Raw genomic sequence first — 18,715 nt, 5'->3', positions numbered from 1 at the left:
CCTCCCATCTGTCTGACGGATCTGAACTCGTTTCAGTAAAAAGGAGAGCAGGAGGAAGCAGAGGGGGCTGAAATCAGAGCCGGGGAGGAGGAGGAGATTTATGGCATGTTTGTGCACGAGGAGGAGGAGGAGGAGGAGGAGCAGAGAGAAAGGGAAGGAGAGCATGAAGCAGCGACAAGAGGTTGAAGAATTGGGACAAAAGTCTGTCCGAGAGAGAGAAAAAAAAAGAGTTGTATTGTCGGAGCTCTGAAGGAGGAGGATTAGAGGAAGAGGAGGATTAGAGGAAGAGGAGGAGGAAGAGCAGAACTTGGACTTGTAACCACATGTTTAGGATCACACAAACATCCGAAGGTAAGACAACGGGTCAAAGGTCCTGAAGGTTTTCACATCAGCTGCATTAGTTTAGATTTAAGACACAAAGCGAGAGGAACGACGGAGCTCCGAGCTTCACTTCAGACAGCGTTGACTTCTCTTCATCTGTTTAACTTTGAGACGTTCGTACGAAGCTTCAGAGACGCTGGTTTGTGGTTTGAGTTTCATTTGTACCGTTTCTTTGAGATATTCTAGTTTGGTGCATTTAAACAACACGCTTCACTCTCTGGTTCATTGTGTTGGAGAGACGGGAGGAGGAAGGCTTATCTGGTAACCTCGGTGCTCCAACGATCACGAGGTTCTGTGGAGGTTTATGAACGAAGCTTTGAATGTCAGATGTTATATTTTATGTCATGAGTTCATCTGAATATAACTCGTCATTTCTGTCTCCGCTGGAGAGCAAACCGCAGCTACATGTAGCTTTTTAAACGTTAAACGCCAACAAATACAGATTGAAGCAGAATATTCCATTAGATTAAAAGAGGTGAACGCTCTGGAGTCATTGGAAATGTTCTACTCACAGTATCATACTAATAATATGAGTGCAGTGTAGATATAAATGCTTTAGACACAGGGAAACAGCTGAGCAGCACTCCAATGCTGAGTTTGGGATTCAAACGTCAAAGTTATGAATGAAGCTTTGAGTCCAAGAAGCCCAGAAACACGTCTAAACATGTAACTTCTTCCTGCAAAGCAATTCATTCTGTACAAAGCTGCTGCTGTTTGGTGAACAGTTGGTGTTTACATGTTTACACGTTTACACGTTTGGTTGGTGTGCTGTGATGAATGTTAAAGATACCTGAAGCTCAGAAGTAAATTATGAATAGAAATCATGTCTGAAGAAGCTATGCAGCAGATGAAGTACAATGCAACAAACACAAGAGTACACATGATGAAGGTTAATAGAAAACTGATCCTTCTCATCTCTTATCGTGTTGGTTGATGTTCCTTTATTATTATTTAGCCCAACGGTTCATTCTCGACCTTTGAACCCTTCACGAGGTCTCCTTACTGGCTTTTTCCAGCTTTCAACCACATCTCAAAGTCTTCATCAGTGGATGCTCTGTTCTCTCTATTCTCTTTGTAGTTCTTTGTAGTTCATTCTCAGCTGATCGCCGTAGCAGCGCCGCGTTAAAAACCCGCCGTGACATCGTGCAACCAAACGAGGAACGTCTGCTCGTGCTCTTGACGATAGCTCGGCTTTGTGCAGGACGTCCCGTGTCACAGCTGGTGAGGATTCTCTCTGACCAATCGGAGGTCTGCGGTGTCTTATCTCCGCCTTCTCGTCTCGACAGCGGTGGAGCCAAAAGAAGTTAAAAGAAGATATTTAAAGGACCAAAGCTCTTTGATTTAGAAAGAATCCTTCTCATCTACGTCTATAGTATAATACTAATAATATCAGAGTAGCCCGGTCTTTATCAGACACCATGTAGAAGCTTTGGGGCTTCTAAGTATTCAATACAGCCCAGAAATAAGTCTAAACATGCAACATTTAGTTTGTACAAAGCTGTTCCAGCGTTTGGTGAACCATTGGAGCATTGATGTGCTCTTATGAATGTTAAAGATATCTGAAGCTTAGACGTCAATTATTAATACAAATCATTTAAAGGATATTATTCCTCCCTTTGCACCCAAAGCTCTGTTTTTGATTTCATCCCCTCATATTTCCCATTTTCTAAAAGTTAAAGGTTTGACTTTTAACTTGGAGTCCATGCAGTTTATAAAGCAGCTCTGGATTCATGGAGATCATTAAGAATTTAAAGGGACTCGATGTGAAAGCATTGAACGTCTGCAGACCTCGGGTCAGGTTCTCTGTTGCTGGTTGATTGATCTGATCGGATGTGATCACGTTATCTGAATGATATCTTTAGTTTAGCGTGTTAGCTTCCATAATGGCAACATTTTTGCTACTAGAGTTCAGGCTGTTTTGGGCTTCAAACTATTTTGATCAAATACAAGTTCTGCTCGTGTTAAAGCTGCATTCTCTCTAGTGTCCACCAGGGGGCGACTCCTCTGATTGTATAGAAGTCTATGAGAAAATGACTCTACTTCTCTCTTGATTTATTACCTCAGTAAACATTGTAAACATGAGTTTATGGTCTCAATCTCTAGTTTCAAGTCTTCTTCAATACAGCATGATGTTCATTTAGTGAATGATGGTCCATTTAGAGTCAAACAGACCATAAAGCAGAGGATGCTTTAGGGGCGGGGCTACACAGTGATTGACAGGTCTCTAAGTCACTCCTCCTCAGTCCATATATGGTCACTTCCTGTTCACTGGTGGTTAAAAAACAACATGGCGACAGCGAAATCACAGAACTTGAGCCTTCAAAACATCCACAAACCAACGAGCGACGTCACCATGACCACGCCCACTTCTTATGTACTGTACAGTCTGTCGTTTAAATACAGTAATCTGATTACTGCTGGTCAGCAGTGTGTGTGTGTGTGTGTGTGTGTGTGTGTGTGTGTGTGTGTGTGTGTGTGTGTGTGTGAGGTCATCAGAGGGAGTGGACTCGATTACTCGTCTCCTCTCTTATCTCCTTCCTCCTCTAATGCAGGAAGTTCCCTCCGATCGTTCTTTCAATCAGGACCGTCTCCGGTGTGATTAGCTCGGCGCTAAAAAGCCCTTCAGTGTGAATGGGGGCCGCGGCCCCCGACAGGCCGGAGCTCTGCTTTCAGCTCCTCATTTCATCATCGTAGGTTTCTCCTGACCGACGGGGTTCAGTGTGAGGAGAGACTCCTTCACACATGTTACGCTGATAATGCCAGAAACAGAAATCAACAATCAGAAAACAGAGGGAAGCCTCTTAAAGTCCTCTCTGGTGTCCTCTGTCCCTCGCTCTAGTGTCCTCGCCGGGTTCTTTGAGTGTTGGAGGCTGAAGAGGCCGATAGACCTCGACTCCACCCGGCTCCACCCGGACCTTATCTCCTCACTCTGTCCTCTCCTCATTGTTTCCTGAATCTTCTTGTCTTCTCCTCCCCCCTTCTCTCTTTTCTTCACCTTCTTTGTGTTCTCACTTATCTTTCCTCCTCTACAGTTTAATCTTTCTTTCCTAGCTTCTCTCTTCCTTATCTTTCTTTCCCCTCTCCTCCTCTCCTACCTTACCTCCTCCTCCTCACGTCTCTTTATCCTTTCCTATCTCTTTTCCTTATCTTTCTTTCCCTCCCTCTCTTACCTTTCCTCCTCCTCCCTTCCTCCCGTCTCAGCACCTTTCCTTGCTCTTAACGACATGCAGCGCATACCTCCACCTGGTTAATGACCTCATAAATCATCTGGTGTTCTCTGAAGCTTCTACACGTCTCACGGTGTTCCAGCTCTCACTTCCATCCTCCACGTCGCAGCGTTTCTGCCTCGTCGTGTTGTCGTCGACTACAGATGACATGTGTGTATATATATATATATGTATATATATATATATATATATATATGTATATATATATATATATATATATATGTATATATATATACTCGCTCCTAACGGATTCTGTAACCTCATCATAACTGTATTGAAGGCCGGTCAGAGAGCAGCTTCCTGTGTTTGGGGTCGTAGGTTAGATTCCCTTTGCTTGGCTTGTGGATCTCTGATTGTGTCTGAAAGCAGTTGAAGGAGCTGCACAGTGAACGTCTTCATGAGTGGAGGTAGTTCACTCTGTGGTTATATGTGGAATATGTTCTCCTCTTTACCTTCACCTCTACCGTTATCTGCTGTCTCTCCGTCCTCTAACGCTGTGATCGAACCTCTCGGAACACGTTCGGCCTCCGGCTGTCGGTGTGTCTGTTGTGGTGTAAACTCACAATCACACCGACGGACCTCCTGATGGAGGCGGCGGTGTTCTGAGAGGCAACATCACTGCTCTAGTGAAAGGAGTGTTTGTAGAGATCAGAGATAAAAGCTTCAGATCTTTGACACCGAGGCAAAGAGGAACATGGTGTTAATAGAGAAGTTAAACTGGTATTGATGCTATCAGGAGTCTGAGATACGTCTGCTGCTGCAGAGAAGGAAATCGTTCCAATGTGAAGCTGGAACCAGAGCAGATCTGAAGACCTGAGGTTGATGATGTTCTATGTTCTATGTTCTATGTTCTAAGGGCGTTAGAGGAACATTAAGAGGTAATGTGAGGTGTTGGAGAGTGACCGGCTCCGATATGTTCTTCCTTTAGTTTGACTTGTTGTTTGGAGCGTCTCTTCTCTCTCTGAAGGTTGACTGCGTTTCCTCTCGTTGTCTTCACCGGTTCCTCCAGCACGACCCGGTGTCGGTTCACGGCTTCAATCATTTGGACGTATTATAATATTTGGGTAATTCATCCTTCACACAGAATGGAATAACTCAACATACATGACGGATCATGATTTCTGTCATTAATTAATAATAAATAAAAGATCTGTATTTTCTCTATAAAGAGTTTACATGATTACAGGTCATAGAATCAGGTGTTCAAAGGAAACACCAGTTCCTCAAGGTTTCAAGGACCAACCTTGAATCTCAACAGAGAAAACGCCCCAAAGTCTCTTGTGCCTGTTGCTACATTTAGTGTTTCACACGAGATTTCCTGCGTTTCATGAGTGGAATGTGAGAGAATATCCATCAGCAGATTGTTTCCTTCGGCCTCTGTCGGTGTGGAGTCAGCTGAGGTTTCTCTCCGTTGTTTCCTGTCGGCCTCTTCCTTCAGGCTTCCGTCTCATTAAAGGAGGATTAATGGATCCAGACCTCCTCCTCTAATCAGGATCAGCTGTTCTCCTGTTTCAGGTCCTCCGTGTTCACAATGTGACACATTGTTGAAGCTCGTGGACTCGGTTCAGCCTCGCTGCACTGAAACTATTCATCTGATCCTCAGTGACAGCTTCATGATTAGAAAATGGACGTTTATCTAAAAGAGCTAAATCTTTCATGTGAACAGAGATCAAATGAGTTCACTTTGTCTCCTCTGGTCTATGTGGACCAGGTCTGACCCTCTCCTGGTAGGTTTACCACAGGTCTGTTTCTGGTCGGGTCTTCATTCCGGGACCTTCCAAAGGCCCAACGAGGAGGATTCGTCTGTCGTGGATTATAAACATGATATTCAAAGTTTCACTGTGTTTGTAAAGTTTAACGCCACAAATGTCTGGAAGTCAACAACAAAATAAGATCCAGGCAGCAACACACACTCTATATATATTTAATATATAATATATTTAATACTCCATGTTTTCCTCTCTTCAGATGAAAGGATGCTGCAGGAACCCGACGAAGGACTGAGCCCGACCTGAACCCCCCTCCCTCCCCCTCCTCCCTCCCCCTCCTCTCTCCCCGACCCCCCCGACCCCTCAGAGCCCCCGTTGCCGCCGTCCCACCATGAACCTGCTCTGCCGCGGCCGCCTGAAGCTGCTGGTGGCGTCTCTGACGGCCGTCGTCCTGCTCACCTGGTTATACCTGCTGGCTGGAAACCTGGAGAGTGAGTATGAGCTCGTCAGAGGGGTGAGACGAGTGAGCTCGTTAGAGGGGTGAGAAGAGTGAGCTCGTCAGAGGGGTGAGAAGAGTGAGCTCGTTAGAGGGGTGAGAAGAGTGAGCTCGTCAGAGGGGTGAGAAGAGTGAGCTCGTTAGAGGGGTGAGAAGAGTGAGCTCGTCAGAGGGGTGAGAAGAGTGAGCTCGTCAGAGGGGTGAGAAGAGTGAGCTCGTCAGAGGGGTGAGAAGAGTGAGCTCGTCAGAGGGGTGAGAAGAGTGAGCTCGTCAGAGGGGTGAGACGAGTGAGCTCGTCAGAGGGGTGAGACGAGTGAGCTCGTCAGAGGGGTGAGAAGAGTGAGCTCGTCAGAGGCGAGAACACTAAACATCGATTATCAGACGCTTTGTTCTTTCTTCGAGCTGTGATCCTGAAACACGAGGAGTCACGTTCTGCTTCAGTCTGACGTCTCAGAGCCACTGAGGACACAGTCAGCACTTTATGTTTGGATCACAGCGGCCGTGGTCAGTTTCCTGGAAGAGCTTTTATAACACACACACACACACACACACACACACACACACACACACACACACACACACACACACACACACACACACACACACACACACACACACACACACACACACACACACACACACACACACACACACTGAGTTGAGGTTTGCAGTGATTCTTTGCAACCAGAGCAGGAAAATAGAAGGAAAATAGAACTGTCTCTGTGTTGCTGGTCGTCTCTCTGAGCAGCAACACGTTGCTTCAGAAATAACCAGAGCGCTCTCTCTCTCTCTCTCTCTCTCTCTCTCTCTCTCTCTCTCTCTCTCTCTCTCTCTCTCTCTCTCTCTCTCTCTGTGTAGATCAGATGTTGGTCACTCTATCCTTTCTCTCCAGTTCAGATTCTTTTTTGTGCCAGAATAAGACAAAGTATTTATACAACACAGTAACAGGATCTATACAACTTTATGATGCCAGTATCAGAATTCAGAATGGCTTACTCATTACTACATTCTCTCTCTCTCTCTACAGTACATATATATATATATATGTACTGTAGTGGTGCATTGTGGGTACTTTTATACTGAAGGTACATTTTGCAGATGATACTTTTACTTGAGTATAATGTAATTGTACTGCAGTATTTTATTTGTTCTTTTTACTTTTCCTGAATGAAAATTTATTTATATATATAAATATAAATAAATGTATAAATTTTAAATCAGCCGGGGAGTCAGATTCAGAGGCAGCTTCCTTCCTTCCTTCCTTCCTTCCTTCCTTCCTTCCTTCCTTCCTTCCTCGCTTGTCGCTGTCGTCTCCTTTCGCCTTCAGATTAGGGTGTAAACATTCCCAGCATGCCTCACTTCAGCTGTGGGCCAGCTGCTGCTTCAACAGGGTCAGACAGAGAAGAAGAAGATGAAGAAGAGGAGGAGGAGTAGGAGGAGGAGTAGGAGGGAGAGACAGAGGAATAGAAGGAGGAGGAGGAAGACGAGAAGAAGGAGAGAGAGACAGATTTAGAGAGAGACAGAAAGCTCACTGTAGGAGGAAATAGTCTGTCTGTCTGTGTGATAATCACAAGAAACATTTTCTGTGTTTGAAAATGCGGAGTTTGTGGTTCATTGACTAAACGGGTTAAAGAGTCAAAGTGCAGCATCAGCATCTTTATCCTCACGTCCTCCTCCAGAGTCACATGTCCAGTCTGCAGCTCGACCACTAACAGAGAGTCCGTGCTGCGTTCAGGGAACCAGAGCTTTATTTAACGTCACAAAGCGCTCCTGTTGATGTGGATTTGAGTTTTTTCTGACGCTCTTGACTCAAAGAGCTCGACCCAGAGGCACTCTGGGAAGTATTCACACCCCTAGTCTGTCAGACAGAAAGAGGCGAGAGGCTGCAGAAAGGTGCAGGAAGAGGAGAAGAAGAAAGTGTGATGAGCCCACTCTGGTGTGTGATGTCACCTCGAGGTTTGTGGACACCCAGAGTTCAGGTTCACGCTTCCTGTCAGCAGCCGCAGAACTAGGTATCAATGAGTCCGTGTGTTTTGAATCCTCCGTGTCTCCTCCTCCCTAGACGGACGCTCCCTCCTCCTGGCTCCTTGCCTGGCCGACACCCCGGCGGCTCAGGTGCTGGAGCGGGCCGTGCTGGAGTCGCGGGTTCGAGAGGTGGAGGAGGAGAACCGGCGGATCCGGCTGCAGCTCAGCCAGTCGCAAGGAGGAACCGCCAGACAGCAGCAGCAGCAGCAGCAGCAGCCGGTACCGCCGGACGGTAATTACGGCAACCAGCAGTGGGGGGCCTCGGCGGACACGGGGCCCGAGGACGGGGACAACACGGCCGAGGAGAAGAACAACCACACGGAGTGTCCTCGATCGCCCACCGTCCAGAAGTGTGAGGTCAGCAGACACGAGGACCACATCAATAATAACAGCAGCAGGTGTCCTGATGCACAGCGTGATGCACAGCGTAGTTTATCACACACAATTCAAATGATAAGGAAATAAAACAGATTGTATTACTTATAAGATACTATATTATAACAATAATAAATGTTGTCTTTTTACTTTGTTATAGTAATTTATAGTGTTTTTTTCTTCATAAAAACATCTCTTCATTATTATCTTTACTGAAGTATAATAATGTGTTTAGAGCTCGTGTTAGAAGTTAAACAGATCATAATTCATCTCTAATATCTATTTTATATTCATAAACATCTCTTTCAAACTACTGGATTTATTCTAGTTTATCACCAAAACTACATTTTACAGATGACATGTGAACACATCATGATAACGTTATAATGTTCCTTCAGCCAGTACTCATGTTCACTGAGCAGAGCCTGAAGGCATCATAGTGTCACTGAAGTGGTTAGCCGTTAGCGGTGCTGCTAACGTTACTAGCTCTCCTCCTGTTAGCCGTTAGCGGTGCTGCTAACGTTACTAGCTCTCCTCTGATTGGTTTAAACACTGATTGGTTGTTTATGATGAAACATTATCAGAGATCAGAAGTTTTGTGTGTTTTTCTTATTTCCTGTAAACACGCCGCCGCTCCTCAGCCAATCACAGCGCTTCATACCGACTAATCGATGAAGGAGCTCAGTTCTCTCTTTGAAGTCATTTTTTTTTTTGAAAGCCTTTTGAGCTCCAAACTTTTCAAAGACTTCTGCAGCGGAAGAGCGAGCGAAGTGAAAGCAGACGTTTGGTGGACGAGCCAAATGTGAAATTTCACATCAGAGGCAGTAGAACGTCCTCAGTGGTGTGGAACCGCTCAGAGGTTCACATCAGAAGAAGAAGAAAGATGAACTGAGCTTCTGGTCACATGACGTCTTCCTGTCTCGTGTCTCCTCAGCTGATCCATGTAGCTTGTGTCTGTGCCGGTCACAACGCCAGCAGAGACGTGGTGACGCTGGTCAAGAGTGTCCTCTTTCACAGGTGGGTCCTGTCTGTCTGTCTGTCTGTGTCTCTGTCTGTTTGATATAAATATATATATATATATATATATATATATTTATATATTTTATGGAGGATGAACTCAACAGTGTTTCTTTTCTCTCGCTCTGTTCAGACTCTTTATAAGTTCTAATAATAGTAAAAAATAGTGTTTGATCATGAATCAGAATCAGATTATAGATTAATTTATCTTAAAAGTATAATAAGTTATATTATCTCCGGTGTGATGATCCAAACTTTCATGAACAAAATCATGTTTTTCTGGTGAATTAGATTCTTTCTCATGAATGTCAGCCTTTAATCTCTCGTGTGTTTGTGGTGACACAGTGAAGACAGACGTCCTGTTTATGATTATTTTTATGTTTTGAACTCAGGATTTATATGTTGAGGAGGTTAAGAAGGTCACAGCTCTGCTCTCGTGGATTTGTTCCTTTTTATAGACGCTCTTAAAGATTTAACGTGCGTGTACTGGAGGGTTTTATTTGATTGGTTCGAGAGTGAACAGAGTCTTTTTTTTATGTTGAACTGATTTCAATTGCAAATGAAACTGAGTGCTTCTTATTGTAGCCGGCCCTCAGAGTGAGGCTCAACGTCTGGTTCACGTTGGTTTTCGGGTCATGTGGAGCCTGTTTTCAGATCCAGATCAAACGAATGTTTGTAAAGAAAACAAGTGGAGCTGGTAGATGGTCTGAGGTGGTTTACGGTGGTTTTATCCTGCTGCTTTTAGACCAGAGGAGCTTAAATCTGACAAACAGGTGAGCTTTTATTGTGAAAGAAGCAGGAACATAATCACCCTTTTCTCCATTTCTCAGGCGGAATCCTCTCCACTTTCACTTCATCACCGACACGGTAGCCCACCGGATCCTGAGCGCCCTGTTTCAGTCCTGGATGGTCCCATCTGTGCAAGTCAGCTTCTACGATGCAGATGAACTCAAGGTACACAAACTCTATTTATCCCGCTCTGTGAGGACTCTGTGAGGACTCTGTTAGGACTCTATTAGGACTCTGTGAGGACTCTGTTAGGACTCTATTAGGACTCTGTGAGGACTCTGTTAGGACTGTGAGGACTCTATTAGGACTCTGTGAGGACTCTATTAGGACTCTGTGAGGACTCTATTAGGACTCTGTGACGACTCTATTAGGACTCTATTAGGACTCTGTTAGGACTCTGTGAGGACTCTGTGAGGACTCTGTTAGGACTCTGTGAGGACTCTGTGAGGACTCTATTAGGACTCTGTGAGGACTCTATTAGGACTCTGTGACGACTCTATTAGGACTCTATTAGGACTCTATTAGGACTCTATTAGGACTCTATTAGGACTCTGTTAGGACTCTGTGAGGACTCTGTGAGGACTCTGTGAGGACTCTGTGAGGACTCTGTTGGGACTCTATTAGGACTCTATTAGGACTCTGTGAGGACTCTGTGAGGACTCTGTGAGGACTCTGTTGGGACTCTGTGAGGACTCTGTTGGGACTCTGTGAGGACTCTGTTGGGACTCTGTGAGGACTCTGTTGGGACTCTGTGAGGACTCTGTTGGGACTCTGTGAGGACTCTGTGAGGACTCTGTTGGGACTCTATTAGGACTCTATTAGGACTCTGTGAGGACTCTGTGAGGACTCTGTGAGGACTCTGTTGGGACTCTGTGAGGACTCTGTTGGGACTCTATTAGGACTCTGTGAGGACTCTGTTGGGACTCTGTGAGGACTCTATTAGGACTCTGTGAGGACTCTGTGAGGACTCTGTGAGGACTCTGTTGGGACTCTGTGAGGACTCTATTAGGACTCTGTGAGGACTCTGTGAGGACTCTGTTGGGACTCTGTGAGGACAAGGTGAGTCAAAGTCGGATGCATCAAAGAGAATCCTCTGAAGCAGCAGTCAGATGTATTTTTAAATCCACCTTTAAACGAACAACATTCAGCTTTAACGCGGCATCAAAGAGTGAGAGACATCAAGGGGAGCAGAGCCGGTTCAGACGCTGACGCTGGACCAGAAGGTCACAGCTTGTGTCTTCATGTGTGTGTCACACGGTGCGTTACATCAACACACATCAGAGTTTTACAGGATGTGACGGAAATTTAGACTGATGATGCTGAATTCAAGAAGGGAGGTCCAGAGTTCACTTATAAACATGTCTCAGTACAAAAAGTACCAAAATAATACGCGACAAAACATAATTTCTCCTGTTAAAACATTTGTATTACCTTAATAATAACATTCGTAGTCGTGAAGTTATTTTTTTTTATTATATGAAATCATTTATTTTCAGTTTTTTAACATCATTGTTTAATCATCGGTATACAATCAGATCGCCAGTCGGCACAAGCCTACTGTCTCCAGATCTTCAGTGGTTCATCCTCTGGGGAGCACGAATATCCACAACACAGTCTAACGGCTCACTTCATTTATCCAACGTTACACTCAGAGACAGACTGGAGAACAGAAGCCCTCTCAGGATCTATCACCTGATCACAGTAGAAACCTCATCATCACCGCGTACACAGTTTGGTGACAGCTCTGTTTTTGGGGGGTCGGGGGGGGGGGGGGGGGGGGGGGTCTGTAATTGAGTTGAACGAGCTGTTGAAACACTTTTCTCCCAAAGTCAAGTGATACTTCAGCACAAAAAACACAGCAAATGATTTATTTTAACGTCAAGTTGATGAATGTTCTCTTGGGAGGTGTGTGTGTGTGTGTGTGTGTGTGTGTGTGTGTGTGTGTGTGTGTGTGTGTGTGTGTGTGTGTGTGTGTGTGTGTGTGTGTGTGTGTGTGTGTGTGTGTGTGTGTGTGTGTGTGCGTGTGCGTGTGTGTGTGCTGAACAGTGAGTCCTTTATGTCCGGACCTGCAGCCTCTCGCTTCGGTTTCCATTAACTTGCACTAAAAACAGACGCGACTCTGAAGCCGAGTATATTTGCCGATGATGCATTTATTCACATCCAATTAACTGTGAATCAAGAGAATTCATAATAAACGGCAACACACACGTTGAAGCCTTCGGCCCCAAAAATCTGCTGAGTGTGCGTCTTTGTGTGAACCCACACACACACACACAGCGCTGCTGGTTTATAGAACGAGGTCTGATGTTCGTGACGGTAGAACTGGAACCTGAGGATTTGTGTTCTCGTTCTCGTGGTTTCAGTCCGAGGTGTCGTGGATTCCCAACAAACACTACTCAGGTATTTACGGCTTGATGAAGCTGACGCTCACCAAAGCGCTGCCCGCCGACCTGTCCCAGGTCATCGTCCTGGACACGGACATCACCTTCGCCACCGACATCGCCGAGCTCTGGGGCATCTTCAGGAAGTTCACCGGTGAGAGCTTTTCTGTTTCTGAGGTTTTAGTTAATCAAAGAATGTTAGGTTAGTGGTCGTTGGTGTGGTTTAATAGCCGATCGCTCCTGCTGTTTGCAGATAAACAGGTGATCGGCCTGGTGGAGAACCAGAGCGACTGGTACCTGGGGAACCTGTGGAAGAACCACAAACCCTGGCCCGCGCTGGGACGCGGCTTCAACACCGGTAAACAAACCGCTTTAACACAAAGTGCCTGAGACGCTTCACGTTGAAGCCAGGTCATCCATCATTTCCTGTTTCCTTCCTTCCTTCCTTCCTTCCTTCAGGCGTCATCCTTCTCTACTTGGAGCGTCTGCGGCGGATCGGATGGGAGCAGATGTGGCGTCTGACGGCTGAGCGGGAGCTGATGAGCATGCTCAGCACGTCGCTGGCTGATCAGGTCAGACACGTTCAGGGTCTGTCCCACTTTAAACTCACCCGGAGTCTCTCGCTGACGTTCTTCAGTTCTTTATGAACCCTTCACGAAAGTCCGCATTACTGCAGACTTTGCCCAAGGGAATTACCCACAATTCATAGCAATGTGACGTTAAACTCGGGGTTACCAGAGGAAGCACGGAGAATAATTAGCGATATTAGCTTTTTAGACAAATTATGCGACATAATTCATCCGCACCATATTCAGTTGTTTTGACCATATATGGTCATCTCCCTGACCTTTGACCTGCAGGAACAGCGTCGATCCTTTTCTTTATTAAAGAAGAAGCCTCACTAAACCCTGAGGTACAAAACAACGAGCAGATAAAGAATATAATATTATAATATATGTAAGATAAGGTTATTTTATCAGATGATGAAGTTAAACTCTGTTTATAACAACACAGTGATCCAGTCACAGCATGTTGTGATGCAGGATGTGATGACCTCACACCTTCAGGAGAGACCACGAGGCTGCTCCGTGATCAGTAGAACCGTAGAACCGCTGCGTTAACGCCGCTCTGTCCTCTGTTCTTCAGGACATCAGTAGAACCGTAGAACCGCTGCGTTAACGCTGCTCTGTCCTCTGTTCTTCAGGACATCTTCAACGCCTTCATCAAGCAGAACCCCGTCCTGGTGCACCAGCTGCCCTGTTTCTGGAACGTCCAGCTGTCTGACCACACGCGCTCAGAGCAGTGCTACACCGAGGTGTCCGACCTGAAGGTACGCTCACACGCTCATACAGTACATATAAATATACACACGTGTGTATTTATATACAGTATATACACACTCACCAGCCACTTCATTAGGTCCACCTTGCTAGTACCGGGTCAGAGACTGTTAGGGAGACGAGGTGTTGGAAACGTTGCTCACACATGTTGCTCCACATGATGAGGAGCTCCCGGTCCACCTCATCCCAGAGCTGCTCTGCTGGACTGAGATGTGGTGACTGTGGAGGCCGTTGAGTACAGTGAAGTCATCGTTCATCTAGAGGCCTAAAGGCATTGAGCTGCTGCCATGTGATTGGCTGATCAGCTGTTTGTGTTAACAAGCAATTGAACAGCTGTGCCTCATAAAGTGGTGAGTGTGTATATATATATATATATATATATATATATTACATATGTAACAGAACGCTGTGTTTCAGGTGATCCACTGGAACTCTCCGAAGAAGCTCCGGGTGAAGAACAAACACGTGGAGTTCTTCAGGAACCTCTACCTGACCTTCCTGGAGTACGACGGGAACCTGCTGAGACGAGAGCTGTTCGGCTGCCCGAGTCAGGCCAATCCAGAGAGCGTCCAGGTTAGACACACACACACACACACACACACACACACACACACACACAAAAAGAACCGGACCTGATGATCAGAAGAGAGAAACCAGAGAGATGTTTGGTTTCCGTTGGCCCTGACAGACGTCCTCTGTGTCTCTGTAGCTGCAGGCCGCTCTGGAGGAGCTGGACGAGGACGACCAGTGTTACGACTTCCGTCGGGAGCGGCTCACCGTCCACAGGGTGCACCTGTACTTCCTGCAGTACGAGTACACGCCCACCGAGGACGACACCGACATCACGCTGGTGGCTCAGCTCTCCATGGACAGGTACCCCGACCCAGACCGGCCAATCAGCACGCACAGTTTTTACCGAGGTTCAGAGTTCCTTCTCGTCCTCGGAAAACAGCCGTTTGAGATGGACCAGGTCCATTTTAGCTTTCTATCGTATTACGGCTAAAATACAGGCCTTTGGGTGTTCTTCATCTGTATTTAATGTAATGAGCCCTAACGTTGATCATCGTCCATCTCGATAACACACTTCTTCTTCTCCGCCTGCAGGCTGCAGATGCTGGAGGCCATCTGTAAGCACTGGGAGGGCCCCATCAGCCTGGCGCTCTACATGTCCGACGCCGAGGCCCAGCAGTTCCTCCGCTACGCCCAGGCCTCCGAGGTCCTCAAGAACCGCAAGAACGTGGGCTACCACATCGTCTACAAGGAGGGCCAGTTCTACCCCGTCAACCTGGTGAGGAACGTGGCCCTGAAGAACGCCAACACGCCCTACGTGTTCCTGACGGACGTGGACTTCCTGCCGATGTACGGCCTCTACGATTACCTCAGGTACGACGTCGCAGACCCAGAACCCTCAAACCAAAGAAGGGACGACAGCAACGCATATACTCCTTTATACAGCGTTTTGTTTTCTGATCGATCCGTTACTGGATCATCTATTATCTGTACCGCAGTATTTAACCCCTTCATGACATAATATTACTATGACTTCCTCATAATGGTGTCATTATACTACTCGTATGCTTATTGAATATAAAACGTTCACTCTTTATGTTGAGGAAAATGGACGTCTGCTAGTTTACTTCATGGTGACACACATTCTCCATTTAGTAGATCATTTAAAATCATGTTAGCTGAAGACAATTTGCAATTACACCTAATATTATTATATTATATATATATATATATATATTTAGAAATGTCCACGTGTCCCCGTCTCACCGTCCCGTGTGGTCCCTACAGGAGGACTGTGGTGCAGCTGGACATGGCTCACACTAAGAAGGCTCTGGTGGTTCCAGCGTTCGAGACGCTTCGGTACCGTCTGTCCTTCCCCAAATCCAAAGCCGAGCTGCTCTCCATGCTGGACGTGGGGACTCTCTACACCTTCAGGTAGCTGCTCACCAACAAACGTTGTTGTCAACGCAGCGATGAGCTAACGATCCTCATCACGGAATCTGTTCTCCCCTCTCCAGGTATCACGTGTGGCCTAAAGGTCACGCTCCTACCAACTATGCCAAATGGCGAACAGCCACCACGCCGTATAAGGTGGAGTGGGAGTCGGACTTCGAGCCGTACGTGGTGGTGAGACGGGACTGTCCCGAGTACGACCAGCGCTTCGTGGGCTTCGGCTGGAACAAGGTGTCGCACGTCCTGGAGCTGGATGCACAGGTACGTCTGGTGGACGTGGGCTTTTATTTTGACCGTCGCTACCTCGACGTGGGACCTCGAGCGCACCGGTTATACAGTGTCGATCGCAGTCAGCGACACCACGTATTGTTTCTACTTCATGTTCTGTCGTCTCACATCGCTTTGTTTTGTCCCCTCCCCCGTCAGGAGTTCGACCTCATGGTCCTCCCCAACGCCTTCATGATCCACATGCCCCACGCTCCGAGCTTCGACATCTCCAAGTTCCGCTCCAGCTCCAGCTACCGCAACTGCCTGAACACCCTGAAGGACGAGTTCCACCAGGACCTGTCCAGGAAGTACGGCTCGGCGGCTCTCAAGTACCTCACGGCCCAGAGGACCATCTGAGGACCCAGAAGGCTGCCGAGAAGCCGGGGGCCGGTCCGTCCGTCGGACCCCCCGGACGCGGACTAACGTCGCGGCACACGGCGCCAACAATGACGGTAGAGCTTTACGGCCCTTTCAGAACATTCTCGGGGCTCCCGAGCGTTAAATTGTCCAGTCGACCGCCGCCTCGGGGGCGACTGCGGATCTCCTAAACGCTGGACGGACGAGTGCGGACTGTGACGGGACTAGCTTTAAGGCCGGGAAACAACAACCATATTCTTACAAACTTGTTCTGACAATCAGGGCTTTTCCTCCAGAAGACGTGTGGACGTGTGGTCCAGACGAACACACGGACCACATCCACACTGGAGGAAGATCACTCTCCATGCTGAGATAGTTCATCTCCTCATTTCTTCTTTTTTCTTCTTCGCTGTGTAAAATCACAACCAATGAATAAGGATCGCTGACTTTTACCATGTTTTTAGATTTTTTTAGTTTTTGCCTTCTATATTTTCTGACCTCGTTTAAAAAAAAGAAGAAAAATCTCCATCTCGTCCCATTTCTGACTTCCTGTAAGCTTCAGGTGTGTGTGTGTGTGTGTGTGTGTGTGCGTGTGTGTGTGTGTGCGATCACACACTTCTTGCATGTAAAGAGTTTCACTACACAGAAAACTGAATTTTTTTTTTTTTCGTCTTTCATCCTCTGAATGATGTGAATGATAACCGATATGTTGATTATTGATTGGGACCAACTCGGACGCCTGACAGCGAGTTGTTGTTAAGTTATTCAGCTCCAGAGCTTCTTCTTCGTCGTGTGTTTGTTGCGTCTGATTCACTGTTCAACGTGCCGACTACTGAACCCGCTCCTGCTTTAGTGAAGTCCAACTGAAATCACAGACTCACTTTTCTGCCGTCGGGTTAAATTTGTAACGGAGAGAACGTTTACCGAAATGTTCTTTCCGCCTCCAAACTAGTAAAGTTTGTATTTTTTAGAGTTTCGTCTGATTCATGACCAGAAGACTTTTCTACAAGTTCTAGTGAGGAAACAAACAAACAAACTATTTTATATCAAAACTGTAAATGTTCGAAGTGAACACATGAATTAACAAAACGAAACAAGCCGACGTCTCACAATAACGGGAGACGTTAGCCTGGAAGCTAATTTTAGCTACAGTTCACAGTCTTTTACTGTTTTATGCAAATACAGTTTTGTTTGTATGAACTCGTTTATTGGCAGACGAGGAGGTCGTTGAACCTCACATGTAAATACACGTTTGGATACGGACTTTAGTTTTTATCCACAAAGCAGATCTTTATGTTGCAGAAGAAGTAAACGTGTTTCACTTTCAGTTGGACTTTAATCCTCCTCACGTCATCGTTTCAATGTTTGTCCGTCTAAAAGAGAAACGTTCTGATTGTTTGTGACCAAAGTCATCGACCAGATTTACTCAAAAGTCCGTTTGTATTCGGTCTCCCCAGAGGACGATCCCGGTGAGTCTCGAGCCTCTCGGGACTCGTTTGCATCGTCTTCTCTCGTCTGTTCATTGTTTTTAATCTGAACAAAAGGCAGGAAGCCCTGAAGCCCCGACATCTCGTGTGAGGCGGGTTCTGGAGTGATGGTGTTGGTGACGGGGGTCAGACTTTTTCTTTGGTGAGTGTGAACTGAAGAGCCCCCCCCCCCCCGCCTCATTGACGTGTTGTTGCGTGTGGTAAATGCTAGTGCCTTTGCTGTGTTGTGAAACTGGATATTGATTGTACTGTTGTACCGACAGGGCCTGCAGATCGTCAGGCGCTCTATTTATTATTGTTGACTCAAATCAATCATATTTTTCTATGTAAGTGCTTTAAATAAATTTGCCCTTTTTTTAACACTTTGGTGTATTTTTTATTTATTGTTTTTCACACCAGAAAGAATCTGCAGCATCTCCAGCTGACGGCAAACTTTAATTTGAATTCCTGCTTCAGTGACATTAATGTTATTATGGGATTTAAATTCATACGCTGCAGGGCAAAGACATGATATCTCTGGATAGCCGATACGTTTTTAATATTTACCACGGTGTGTGTTCGATCGGTCTAAAAAGAAATCAATTCCAACACGAGCGAGATGATTCTGGACGAACAGACGTCCTCTGTTTGAAAGTTCATCTCAAGAAATGATTGGATGAAAGAAAGACTTTAGTTCTATACAGAGTTTATACATCCGTCTATCAGGAATATTCCAGAATGTCAGATGAAGAAGAATCATAAAGCAAAGGACCAGAGAGCAGCTGGATGCGTGTATATTATATCTGATGTATTTACTGTAGGACCGATCTCTCCTCGAGCGTAAAAGATGTCCACGTCTCCCCTCCAGGTCCTGAGCAGCAACATGAATTATTAGTGTCTCTCTGCATGTAGGCCATTACAGA

General features: G+C 46.2%; 1 protein-coding gene across 1 annotated transcript; it reads left to right on the top strand.

Annotated features, from left to right (window-relative positions):
- The first annotated feature begins 200 nt into the window (after nucleotides 1–200).
- On the top strand, nucleotides 201–18,156 carry large2 (LARGE xylosyl- and glucuronyltransferase 2). The gene is made up of 15 exons (XM_079159404.1): nucleotides 201–351; nucleotides 5,577–5,808; nucleotides 7,876–8,195; nucleotides 9,148–9,230; nucleotides 10,061–10,184; nucleotides 12,383–12,554; nucleotides 12,654–12,758; nucleotides 12,860–12,972; nucleotides 13,605–13,730; nucleotides 14,158–14,313; nucleotides 14,450–14,613; nucleotides 14,845–15,123; nucleotides 15,538–15,684; nucleotides 15,768–15,963; nucleotides 16,129–18,156. Exons 2-15 carry the CDS (start codon nucleotides 5,709–5,711, stop codon nucleotides 16,324–16,326), a joined length of 2,283 nt encoding a protein of 760 aa, XP_079015530.1. The 5' UTR covers nucleotides 201–351; nucleotides 5,577–5,708; the 3' UTR covers nucleotides 16,327–18,156.
- Nucleotides 18,157–18,715: the final 559 nt, after the last annotated feature.

This window comes from Pholis gunnellus (genome assembly GCF_910591455.1).
Source record: "Pholis gunnellus genome assembly, chromosome: 1".
Lineage (NCBI taxonomy): Eukaryota > Metazoa > Chordata > Actinopteri > Perciformes > Pholidae > Pholis > Pholis gunnellus.
The sequence above is the reverse complement of the archived record's forward strand: the minus strand, read 5'-3'. Positions and strand labels throughout refer to the sequence as shown.

What these genes read in the sequence shown, in the direction of transcription:
- large2 (XM_079159404.1), top strand. Translation starts at nt 5,709, where the DNA reads ATGAACCTGCTCTGCCGCGGCCGCCTGAAGCTGCTGGTGGCGTCTCTG. An exon ending in CCAATCCAGAGAGCGTCCAG is followed by an intron (nt 14,314 to 14,449) that starts GTTAGACACACA and finishes GTGTCTCTGTAG; the next exon opens with CTGCAGGCCGCTCTGGAGGA. An exon ending in TCCTGGAGCTGGATGCACAG is followed by an intron (nt 15,964 to 16,128) that starts GTACGTCTGGTG and finishes CTCCCCCGTCAG; the next exon opens with GAGTTCGACCTCATGGTCCT.